The 13,833-nt window shown below is 38.8% G+C and overlaps 1 protein-coding gene across 1 annotated transcript in view; it reads left to right on the top strand.

Annotated features, from left to right (window-relative positions):
• LOC6577914 overlaps positions 1–13,833 on the top strand; it is a 186,356-nt gene that overhangs the window by 166,694 nt on the left and 5,829 nt on the right. The window contains exon 11 of the mRNA XM_015165898.3: positions 12,462–12,723. Coding sequence (XP_015021384.1) covers positions 12,462–12,723 — 262 coding nt within the window. The remainder of the gene's footprint in view (positions 1–12,461; positions 12,724–13,833) is intronic.

The raw sequence follows: 13,833 nt of genomic DNA, 5'->3' as shown, positions 1-13,833 counted from the left end.
TTTTGAAAGCTTCCAAAAGGGGGAAGAATTTTTTTCTAGCGAGGATAAGAGATTATTCCAGTTCTCGTTTCTGAGATTGGATAATTCAATATTAACTAGTTGGCTGAACCATCTAACTAGAGTCAGATCACATATATTTCTGCGTCTCAACCAATTTCGACGGTGCCTGTTTCTAAGTTTTATTAGAGAGATTATATTAGGAGGTAGAGCTTTGGGAGAAGATTTGATTTCTCTTTTAGGAATACTGTGCTCTTTAGCAGCAACGATCACTAAGCTAAACAAATTTATTAAATTGTCTATGTCGTCCTGCGAACTAGCGGGGAAGGAGTCGCAGTCTGGTAATAGTCGGTTGATTGTTCTACCAAACACAGTCCAGTTTGCGTTTTTGATATCATAGAAGAATTTTTTAACTTTAGTGTAATTTGAGTGCAGTATTGTTTGGACAGGGAGATGATCCGAGCCTAGATCATTTATTGCTATAGTATTGGATAACAGTTGACAGTTGTTTGAAACAAATAAGTCTAGCGTAGACGATTGATATCTAGCACTCGCTGGTACATAAGAGTGTTCATTAGGGAAATGAACTGCAAGTCCACGAGATAATGAGAAGTTGTACAGCAATGATCCCCAGACATTTGCTCGGTTACAGCCCCAGAGCCTGTGTCGGCTATTAAAATCTCCTCCCTAACACTAAGTTTCCAGGAGTGCGGGTTAATAGTCGCAAATCATTTGTAAAGATTTGTTTTTGAAGGGGGTCCGCTCGACCACCACCAAAATAACAGCAAAACAGTGAAGTGCAGGTAGTTCCGTTAATGGTAATATTTATGCCAATAGATTCGATTAAATTTGTGTTAGGGAGGGGGAAGCAGGGTATGGCGAATAGATTTTTTAATAATAATGGCAACCCCTCCTCCTTTTCTACTAGATCTGTCACATCTGTAACAAAAGTAATTATTGTTTTTAATTGATAATGAGCTGTTAAGCCAGGATTCAGTTAGTAGACAGATATCTACATTTTCTCTATTTAAGAAAGCAAAAAGCTCATCTTTCTTATTTTTAACGCCTCTAGCGTTCCAAGTTATAATTGAGAGATGATCAAACATTATGTACGAACTTGCATGCCAATGATGTTATTAATTCGAATTGGTCTGCCTTGGTCTTGCAGTTTCTTAAGTTTTTTATAAGCTCAAATGTAAGGGACTTGATCTCCTCCAAAGAGAAAAGATCCTTGTTGACATTAGGAGTGTGATTGCCATTATGGTTAACCCATCTGGCGCTTGAATGAAAATTTGATTTACTTAGCGTATTAGGGAACGCATTGGAGTAATCAAGCTGTGGTGGCAAAGAAATATTAGTACGATTGGGTCTTACTTGATGCGACCGATATTGAGATCTTAGATTTAGGTAACTAATCCTACTAGGGCAGTTAGCGTCGTTGGATTTATGTGAACCATTACAGTTGGCACATTTAACAGTAGATCCATCCGGACATTCAGCGGTTTTGTGAGGTCCAGCGCAGTTAGAGCAATACGACTTCACGGCGCAGCGGTTTGAGCCATGACCAAACATTTGGCAGTTGTAGCATTGAGTTATTTGGTGACTGGATTTCTTTTGATACTCCCACTTCACTCTTACATAGTTGATAACTGAGTGGTTTTTTCTAAGCTCATTGAGTGTGATGGATTTTTTGGTGAAGAAGACCACGTATAGAATTAGGACAGTGTTGTTTGGTCTTTATGGTCATTTATATCGACGCAGTGGAGCTTGATTCCAATTGAAATCTTTTTGATGGAATATTTAGTGCAATTAATTTGTTTGCAGATATTATGAATTTGATCCACTGTGCATTTGAGGACCGTTATTGGGGGAACATACACTTTGTTTTTAGAACTGATTTGCTCGAGCTCATCTTCATTCTTATCAGTGATTTCGATCTCGTCGTTTGGTTGTATTAGTGTTTGCAACGGCGAGTAGTAGTTTTTGTTGGCGTTTGGTCGCTGACCAGTGTCTATTTTTAGCGCAGTGCGCTTTACTTTGGGCGACATAACGGTGTCCCCTGGAGATAAAGTTCGTTTTGTTCTTTTAATCGTGGACTTGTTTTCATTTTTATTTTCTTTGACAAGCTAATCCTTAGGTACGTGCGTACAGTAAGAGAGCTAGCACAAGACTGATGTTATATATTTATAAATATTTAATTTCTTTTCATTTGATCTGAAATTCTCTCAGTCAGTATGTGAGCCGCCTGCCTGCCTGCACATACCTAGAAAATTGACATGGATTTTTGGGCACACACACACGTTACTTGGCCATTGTTGAGTACGTGGGGTACATGCCTATTCCATTTGGCTTCTATTTATAAAGCTTGTCTAAAACCGAACGGCCACTCGTCGGCTCAGCCTGCTGAGCATGTAACGAGCTGAATGCGACTCAGCCCATAGAATACCTGGGACTTAAATGCTATTTACACAGCTTTCGGTTGTCCAACAGCACGCGCGCCACGCACAGTCACATCTCAAATCCTGGAGGCTGGGGCGAATTCCCTCTGCGCTCCCGCTCTCCGTCTCTCCATGCCCCCTCTCACTCACTCTGTTGTCTCTCAACGACCCCAAAGTGGGCTCATCCATGGCTGGCATGTCGAATGGGTTAATGCCCAACTAGTGTTGACCTTTTTGGCATTGTCTGGGCACGTTTGGCCGGGCTAAAAATGTGACACGGCACAGACTGTGCCCAAAGCTGGCCGAGATTCAACTGAAAATTTTGCGCACCTGCCGACTGCAAGGCTGAGCGGCTGAGATTTGAGGCTGAGCCTCAGACGTTGGGGTCCAAAATTGCGATTGGGAGTTGGCAACGGGGAACTGGGGAGGACTCCAGTGCTCAGGGAATGTTATTATCTAGCCAGATGTGTAACGGCTTTTGTTTTCACCTTTTGCACAGAATGTATTCAGCTGTAGCAACCAACAGCTGGCAGTCATGTGTGGACTTCTGTTTGCCCCTGCCACGCCCACACACACACACACTCAGAGAGGGAGAATGGTGTAGGGGATTCCTGCTGCGTGTTGCTAATGCATGTTGAGTCCAGCTTAAGACACAATTTGAGTCCTTTGCCAAGAAGTTTCATTTGATGTTTGCCCAAAATCCATTTAGCAACTCGTTCGCATTCGCTCAGTTGGCTAAATGAAACAGAATACATGTTTGGCTCAGCTGGGATAGGGGGAGGTGCTTATACGCTGAGTACTCTTCACACTCACACTCGCACACACACGCACAAATAAAAATGCAATTTGAACGTTAGAAGTCCATTTAAGGCTCAACCCCAAAGCCTAATTCAACAAGCTCTCAATGCTCGCACTTATAATTCCCAAACGAAACAAAGAACAATGCGCAGCAGCTGGCAAAAGTTTGAGTTGTTTTCTGAAGGCATTGCTCATATGCCATATTTAAATAGAGCAGCGCAAGTTTTTTGAGCTCGCCAAGCAATCTATAAAAGTTTTTGCCCCGCCCAAGTAAAGCCACTTTTTTCTCTTTTCTTGCTGTTCGCCCCAATGGGAATATTGAAAATTGATCAAATTGATTTTCACATTGGTAATTTTGTAATCTTGCACAAGTTTGCTGGCGACTGTGAGCTGCTAGCCAGCTGTCCACCTGCTCACCTGCTCACCTGTTCACCTGCTGGTTGACAACTGCAACTAACTGACCTCCCACTAAATATTTGGCCATCCATCTTGGCCAACCCAAGTGAGGCCAGGCTCAGGCCACGTCGCCTCTATTTACCGCAGTTGTTGTTGTTGTCGTTCCTGATGCTCCCTGCGGGCGCAGACGTCCACATCAACACGAAGCAGCCATTTTCCAGTCTCAGTCGCAACTTATGCGAGAGATTTGCTACTCCTGTTTCTCGTATTTCTCGTTTTTCGCTTTTCTTTTCTTGTGCCACGTATTCTTTTTTTTCAGCTTGCAACAAATTGTATGACCTGGCAGAAAGCAGTGTGTGGCCCGAGCCGTAGCAGCCACTAACGACAGTTTATAAAATATTCAACTCGGCTGCTTGGGGAGCCGCCAAGACAGCCAACTCCGCAAGCCTGACTCTCTCTCTCTCTCTCCTTGTCTCTCTCTGGCTGTCTGCATGTCGCTCGCTAAAAGTTTTTAATGAATTTTTTAGCAAGCTAATCGAAGTCAGGTTTAGTTGAGAAATGCATTAACTAAAGCTCAAGTCTGCAGCACACGGCGTATGCGCAATATTTGAGCAACTGTGCGAGAGTAAGACTGCCCAATCTCTCTTACTAAATTCCATAATTTACCTAATGGCATATTATTATTTCATCCAATTGCCAAGTCTGCCCTCCTGCATTAATGTTTTTCCTGTCGCTGTTACAGCAATTATTTGTTTTCTTCATAATTCACTCAAATGAATATTTATTCATCAACGAGCTCTGGCAGGCTCAAATGTCAGGTTTACGTTGGCTAAAGAGCCAAGATGACTTCAGGCCAATGACTCTCACTATTATGTGAGATGTGGCCAACAGGCTGTCGGTTCTTTGGCCACACGGCACGTTGGGGGCGTGGCATACCCAGCGTATGCATAATTTAGTACAAACTGCTTGGGTTTTTGCCTCGAACAACGTGTGCATTGAAAAGAACATCGAGCTTAATTAGAAGCACGTGCGGGAAATGCAGAAGATAACTAAGTATTTGCATAGTCTTAATTAAGTTTTCAATAGCCAGCCAAAGGAATTTGGGGGTAGCAGTTAAAATAGCTAAAATATCTTTCCAATTAATTTCACCTGGCTGCAAGCAATTTATTGCAACATTTGCTCTGCACACCAACACACGCACACCAGCACACACACATATACACTCATACAATCTTGGTGCCTTGCGCATATTTTGTTTGGCTTATTTCGCTTTAGTTGGCTGCTCTCGAGTTATATCTTGGCTCTTATATCTTATTTGAGGCAATGGCAGCTGCTCTCTGCACTCTGGCGAATGCCCTGGGTTGTAATTTCAGTTGCAGTTTGCTCTGCTATTTGATTGTTGCTTTCCTTACCTTAGCTACATTACCTCCATGCCTCATCCGCCGTCCGCCATCCGCCCGCATCCGCTCCGGCAACTAAGGGCTTCAATTATAGCCACTGACAGCCATCAGCGCGGAACGGGAAACGGCAAAAACTGAGACTCTCCTCCTCAGTCGGTGTCTCAGTCTTAGATCGCAGACTGGCGCAGTGGGTAAATGCTACGCTGGAAAATGCAAACATTTTTCTGCTATTTCAAGCGCGCAATGCGTGCCAGTTGCAAGCGCTGCTTATGAGTGCGAATATGACTGTGTGTGTGTGTGTGTGTGTGTGTAAGTTTACCTTATCTTACCTGCTCAGAAGCACTCTTATTGCGTGCCCTGCAGCTGAGCTTTGGCAAAAATCATCTGCACTTATTTTTTTTAGTTTAAGTAATGTCAATAGCCCACAGATATTATTCGTAATGCATCCTGACAGCTGGCTAATAATTACATAGCGAATAGACACTGCTGCATCTGAGCTATGGCGCCAACATGATTTTCAAATTCAAGCATTTTTTAGAGGTGCTTATTAAGTTAAAAGTGTTTTAATAGCTTTTAGTTAATAGTTTTAATATCTTTAGTTTCTTTCGGGCTACAACACTAGAAAAACAGTTTTAATAACTTAAGAATATATACAAATGTCGTATCAGTGTGATATTACACTGTTGTTGAAGTTACTTTGGGATTTCTTGATGCAATAGCATTGAGAAACACAGGCAGTTGGTGAGAGCGAGACGGCTAGTTATGTCGTTCGCAGCAGGGTCGCTGAGCTTTCAATGAACAAGAATATGCGACCAGAATAAGAGGTTTTGACAGGAGAAGAAAAATTAGACTTGGTCAAAGACTACTGAGCAAGAAAGAGTTCGGTAAAGAGAATTAAGCGACACCGGGAACTAGTTGGTACGCGCAGCTATCATGGAAGGCATAAGCGAGAAACCCAACGCCACGACAGATATATCTGTATGTATATAGTATGAGATGGAATTGAATACATATTTATATAAAAAAAAGAATAACTCCAAAATCCTAATACAGTCGAGTGTCGATAATTAGTACCCCGCTAACTCGAAAATCGCGATAAATCGAAAACAATTCTGTTCCCTTCAAAGAACTCTGGAACTTAGTGCGATAGTTGCACTCTTAGAAATTCAATTTCAATATAAAACAATACATTCACATCATATAGCTAACAGTCTCTAAGTGCCGCACTATATTCAAATAACTTGTTCTGTTTTCATACTCCAACTATCATGCTCCAATTTTGCTATTGATTAATTAATCAATCGAAAATCTTGCTCCATGTTATGGAACAGCCATCGCTAATCGTGAATTTGTCAACAGAATATTTGATATGTATTTAGAGATTGAGTTAATGTGTCTAATGCATTTGGACAGCAGCGCAGAATTGGAGCGTTTGAGAGTTTGTCTCCAAATGGAGCGATAGCGCAGTCAGAAATGTCATTCGGATACTCGATGGCCTGGCGGCTGTTTGGTTCTGGCTCTGGGTCGAGCTCAACCGCCTGTTCGCTGCTTGTCGGGCTGTTTAAATATTTGAAAATCCATTAAGCATATTGACAATGCCAATGTGTTTTGGATGTCTGATTTGGAGACGGGGACCCTGGCTGCTGTGGCAGCGGCTGCGGCTGAATTTGAATTTGAATTTGAATATGGGTTCGCTTTAGGTTTCTTTTGCTGCTCCAGTTGCGCCTGAATGGATCATTAGTGCAGCTAATGGCGCAGTCAATAAATGACGGCCCCTAGGCCACACCCCTATCCACACCCACTGTTCGAATTTGAATATGAATGGAGTGGGAGTTGAAGTAACAGGAAGTGAATGTGCCGCAGCCTCAGCCGCAGCAACAGCCGCAGCGACAGCCACAGCCACAGCCGCCAGCATTTCCGGGCAGTCGAAGGCGGCGCCAAGGCAAGACATAAAACGGATTTATTAGGTCATTCCCATATATACACTGAGGGGGCGAAATCGAGCCACTGGATCTCATATAAATACTATATATATATACAAATATATATATATATATCTGGTTTGCGTGCTGCGTAAGCACTGTCGGTATTTAGAGATAAGAGCTCAGTGGAGCTCTCATTATTCTTACAATTTGTGTGTGCAAAATGCGAATCAGAACTTGCTGACAATGAAATCTTATTTGTAAATTGAAAAAGGCCCCGCCTCGACAACACAAAGCAACCGATATTAACTGTCGCTTGGGGTAATGCAATGAAACTCCATTAAAGTATATAATAAAAGTTTTTAAATTAAAATTACATGTGTGCATAGGACAAACAAACTTTGATGTAAACTGTCGAATCGATCGATAAATAAATAATAAAAAAAAAATTATAAATAAATGTAATAATGTATACACATATACATACAATTATGTCTATACAATTCGTGTACTTGATACACATTAAAAATCAATTGCAATATAAATTTAAATATATTTTAAAAGGAAAAATCTAAAGCATCCGTTTCAATATAATCAGAAATCTTCTTCATTTACATTTTATATATTTTTCGTGTGAAGTTTCCCAACTAATTAATTCTTAAATATTCATTTATTATATTGTTTACTGGCTTTTATGACATTTCTGTTTCTGTTTGCCATTTATTTTTCACTGTGGGTATTGAAAAAAAGTTCTTAACAAATTGTTGTGAGTGAGAGGCATAAAATCTATAGAGACAAATACATATTTTATATTTAATATAGTAAGCATAGATAAGAAAACAGTGTGAATGAGATTGGGAGATAAAGAATTTGGCTTATGAGGCGCCACCAATAGAGTCATGATTCCATTTGCTTAAATTCTTTTTGATGAAGCAACTGTTATTAAAAAGGAAGCATTATCATACCTAAGAGATCTTCGAGAAGATCCTATATCATCCTATATCTGTTGAAACATCTAGCTAACTTTGGCTTTAACCAACATCAACATCTAGCCGATAAAAGATCACTTTTAAAGATATTTTTTGCTCATTTAAAATATTGTTAAGCCTTTGTAAATGTTGTAAAACATTGCCAATGTCAGCTGACCGTAACAGCTGAGCTTTAGCCATTAATCAACCCGTCACTCAGCCAATCAATGCGTCAATCAAACTGGATATATACAATACAAAAGTTGCGTTGATAAACAAAGAGCTGCATCAGATTAATTAAATATGTTTCTCATATTGGGAAAACAGCTGAAAGGAAAGATTTACGCCAAAGAGTCGAAACACAAAAACAAATTAATTACACACTGGGCCACAAAACTTATCGAGGCACATTTGTGGTCTATGCAATATTTATAAGCCGATTGCAAAAGGATATTTTACGAGCTTATTACTTTTTGCGCATATTGTCACCAGATTTCAGATGCATTGGCCCATTTATAAGTATATAGAATATGTTGTATATATATATATATATGTATATGAATATGCACTTTATTTTATTTCAATTTAAAGTTTTTAATGAGTTTTTGGCAAACAGCGCTAATGCCCAACACACAGCTGAATACGTTTTGCGAGTGAGTAAATTCGCTATATAAATACATATAAGTATTACATATACACCTCTATAAATGTATATTTTAATATGTGTCTGTGTCTGTGTCTGTGTCCATGTTAACTCGTTTTGTGGCTTGGCATTTGTTTCGTTACGCCAGTTCATTTATTTTTGCCCAAAAGTTCATTTAACTATTTTAGCGCAGATTTAAGCAAATTTAAATGCAAAGAAATAAATGAAAAATACAATAAAAATCAACAAAATGCAAAACTAAATTCAATTTAAATGCATTTGCAGATTCGTTGTTATCGATGCAGCAAAATGTTGCCACGTCTGCTAATTGAATATTAAATTTGTAAACATATTTAGCTGGCATTCCATATATATTTTAGACAAAGATCGCAATTTAATTGCGTGAAAAAATCTATATATATATTTGGCTGCAACCAAAAAATTAATAACAATTTCACATTCACATTGAAATGGCCAACAAAAGGCATCAATTCGTTGTGGCAGCAAATGGCTGCAAGGATGCGTCCCGAGTCCTGTGTCCAGCTCCCCTTGTCTTCTTCTTTTATGAGTTTGCTGCTGACAGCAGCATTGTTTGCGCCTCATGCTGTAACTGAAGCTGTAGCTGAAGCCTGACGCATCGATACAAAAGTGGCCCGGCGAGTGGCAACTGGTAGCTGCTAGCTGGTAGCTGGTAGCTGGAAGCTGTTGAGGCTGATGCTGAGGCTGTTGCTGATGCTGAGGCTGTTGCTGATGCTGATGCTGATGTCTAACATTAATGAGCATTGTGAAAAGTTGCTCCTCAATTTTCCTGTCACTCAGTCAGCGTCAGAGCCATTGATTCGCATTATGCACATCGCCTTTTGGCGGTTTAAATGCTAACTTAATAACGTTGTCGACATTTCGGACTAGAATGGACGTGAGAGCGAACTACTTGAGGCTACTTCATTTGGACATAAATAGGACTGCTCTTCATATAAAAAAAAAAAATTATTTAATTATGACGATTTGAATAAAAAATGATCGTAAATAATAGTAGAACAATTTCTTAATTTAATTGCTTAATTTAGAATAGAGAAAAATATAAAAGCAAAAGAGAACAGGAAAGGATTGTGAATAAACTAAAATAAATTATTTATTTATATGTATTAGAAATTAAATATAAAAATGTAAAACAAGAAATCAAGAACAAAAAGTCCTATTAGGAATAGGAAATAAATACAAATTATAAATTAAGGAATACAAAAATTATTTTTTTTTTCCTTTGGTCTTGATTATTTAATTTAAAAATATGGTTTTGCATCACACTGATATGACTTAAGGCACAGTTAAAACATACATATGTGTACATATATAGGAATATATTATATACAACTCTTACCATTATTAGCTGGCATTGTTTCAACAGCGGAGTTAATGCACTTAAGAGTAAATTATTAATTTACACATTTATTTATTGGCAACATTTGCATGTGGGATAGCATTAAGCATACGCCGCATGGCACCATAATGCTCTCAATTAAAAGTGCAATTAAATGAAGGCAGCAAAAATAAAAATATATTGCAATCGAATTGATTACATTTATTATGTTTGTGAAATTAAATGTAAGGCGAAAATATATGTATTATATATGGTAAATATATACTATATATATATACATATACATATATTACATATTGGCAGGACCTTAGCAATTAATCACCAAATAATTTGTTAAATTTTAATTTACTGCTTCGAGTTGCTGTAAACAGCTCAGCGAACACACACACACACACATACACACGCACACACTCACACACTCCCATGAGTACTGACAGTTGCATAAGCCGTTCTGTGTGAACCGTTAATTAAGATTTAATGCGCAGTCAGCCACGCCCCCATCGTTCAGCCTACATTTTCTATTGTCCATGCCTGCGTGTGTTTGTGTGTGTGTGTTTGTTTGTGCGTAATTAGGCGACAATAAGCATTTAATACACATTTTCTAAAGCACAATACTCGACCAAAAGCACATACGCGCACACACACACAATGACACACACACACACAATCACACACTCACACACACATTCATACACATTCACATTCGAATGATTCCAATTAGTTTTGGCCGTGTTTACGCTCGAGCTTTAATGCCACGCCTATTAAGTGCACAGGCATTATGGCAATTGAGCATTTCGGCCAACTGCAATTTGTTAGCTAATTTAAGGCCAATAGCCCCAAACAAACAGCCGCCCGTCTGTGACTATTGACTATATGGTTAGATCTCACAAACCCCTAACTACTCCTGCTGCTACTCCTGCTGCTGCTGCTACTCCTCCTGCTGCTGCTAAGGCCCATGCCTGCTCTTACCACGACGCCTACTCACGACTGTAATTAAAAACTATCTGCGAAATGGAATCACACAAAACATACACTGAAAAAACTCCACTCTGAGTTGGACATCTATTTAGTTGTATACAAATAGAAAACTATTTAATTTACTCACTTATTCGCAAATGAATGGAGTTTAGTTAACTAAAAAGCGGATGGGGTTGAGTTGCTGAAAAGGAAACAGAGAGTGTAGGAGAAGTTACTTAGTGAGTGAGAGAGGCAGAGGTAGAGAAAGAGGCAGAGAGTGATAGGGAATGAGGTAGTGTGAGGGAGAGAGAGATGAAGGAAGATGGTGAGATAGATGGTGAGAGATGGAATAGAGGAGGTGTAGGTAGAGCAGCTATTGAGTACATTCATTCTCTATGCAAATCTCTATGACAAATATTTATTTTATATATTTAAAAGAGGATTTTATGAAACCGTGTTTAATTAAATATAACCATAACATAAATAAATATACATGTGTATATATTGTTTTTTATGTCACTTACAATATTTTACAAGCTTACTAATTCTTCATTTAAATAGATTGAGCTATTCAAGTAGCAAACATTTTATATAATTAAAAAAAAAAAAAAACAAACAAAAAAAAATAAATTATTCTTATTTCATATTAAAGGAAAAAGGTATTTACATTCCCATAAATTGGTATATCCAGCAGCCAATTTTAAGTTAGAGTTTATAAGAAATATTTTATAAATATTTCCAACATTTTTAGCCATAGAGAAACTCTCTTTAAAGTAAACTAAATAGAGATAAATTCCCAACTGACTTTCGTCTGTCTCTCCGTTTTCTATTTGCAAATATCTCAAACGCAATTCAAGCCATATATACAACTATCTTTAGATCTCGTCGTTGAGCAGTTTTTAGATACATTTTGTGAATGTGCAATTTGAATGCTAAATTGGCTCGAGTGCCTGATGAGCATCGCTGCGACTGAAATTAATCTCGCGCAGTGTAATTAATTTGCTCATAATTTGTGGCGCAAAATGTAACTGCATCAGATTAGTAATTATGTAAGCTGCTCACACACGCACACACACAGGCATAGACACACGCACACACACCCACACATGAGACAGCAACCATAAATCCGAGCATAAATACAAATTACAGTGGGACACATAGAGACAGACACACACGCACACATAGAGACACAGAGATAGCCACACACACACACACACTCACACGCACACACAGACAGCCGAAGCAATATCAATTTACTCAGACATTGTGCGAGAGTCAAAGGTTAAGTAAAAGTACATGCATAATGAAACTGTTTGCTTGTCCTCTTGGTACTTGGGTCGTGCTCTGGCCCGCCGCCGTCGCCGCCATTGCCGCCGGCTCCACTCAATCGTCCGTTGCCTTTGTTTTATGACATGGGCTTAGCTTATGGCAACGCATTTTGATATGAAAGCCATTTAAGACCCCCGGGCACAGTGAGCGCCGAATGTCTGCTGACCACGCTCTAATCACTGACTAACGAACTCTGATTAATCCTACCCCTCGCCTACCCTTTGACCCGTTGCAGACAATCATACGCGAGATGAATCGGCTGGGCATGATGGTGGATCTGTCGCACGTCTCCAAGGGAACCATGCGCGACGCTCTCGAGGTGAGCGAGGCGCCCGTCATCTTCTCGCACTCCTCTGCCTACGAGCTGTGCAATACGAGCCGCAACGTGCAGGACGACATCCTGCAGTCGCTGGCCAAGAACGGCGGCCTCGTCATGGTCAACTTTTACTCCAAGTTTCTCTCCTGCAGCGACAACTCAACGGTTCAGGACGCAGTCGGTAAGTTGTACATTAAATTTGTATTAGTTTTGATTTCAAAGCTCGTTTTCCCTTTAAATGCCATTTCATTTCGCTGAATTCTCCTGCCCAACTAGCGCAGCCTTTTTTTTTTTTTTTTTTTTTTTTTTGAGCATGCAAAACAATTAACGCCATCGACTGACTGCGGTCTCTGTGGCTCCAGCCAGCACCCACCGCGCACCACCCAGCACCGCTGATTGTCAGCCCATTGTTTCAGCTAGTTCATTATTGCCTCTCGGCTTGCGCTGCCAGTTTTTTGTTGGCATTGCTTTTGACACGCCATCAAAATGGCGGACGTAATCACTTCCTGTTTCGTTGGCTTTCACACAATTCGGCTGCGCATTCCCTATGCCAGGAAGCGGGTATGCTAGCACATTGAGTGAAGTGAGCAATTGGCAATTACAATTTTATTGAAAGGGTCAATAAGCTCTTTGGTCATCGAAATCAAAACGCTATAGATATAGAGATAGATATAGATATAGATATAGATATAGATATAGATATAGATATAGATATAGATATAGATATAGATATAGATATAGATATAGATATAGATATAGATATAGATATAGATATAGATATAGATATAGATATAGATATAGATATAGATATAGATATAGATATAGATATAGATATAGATATAGATATAGATATAGATATAGATATAGATATAGATATAGATATAGATATAGATATAGATATAGATATAGATATAGATATAGATATAGATATAGATATAGATATAGATATAGATATAGATATAGATATAGATATAGATATAGATATAGATATAGATATAGATATAGATATAGATATAGATATAGATATAGATATAGATATAGATATAGATATAGATATAGATATAGATATAGATATAAATATAGATATAGATATAGATATAGATATAGATATAGATTGATGGAGGATAACAAATATTTGAATGTCACATGATTTTTATATGAGGATCTAGATCATTACATATGAAGTGATTTAAATTGATCTTGAAATTATATGAAAATGAATATAGACTCAATTAATCATAATATCGGGAGTAACTGAAAAATCTTGCATATACAAATTTTTCTCCAGGCA

The sequence above is a fragment of the Drosophila mojavensis genome, unplaced genomic scaffold, assembly GCF_018153725.1.
Source record: "Drosophila mojavensis isolate 15081-1352.22 unplaced genomic scaffold, ASM1815372v1 contig_49, whole genome shotgun sequence".
Lineage (NCBI taxonomy): Eukaryota > Metazoa > Arthropoda > Insecta > Diptera > Drosophilidae > Drosophila > Drosophila mojavensis.
This window is presented reverse-complemented; position numbering and strand designations above follow the sequence as displayed.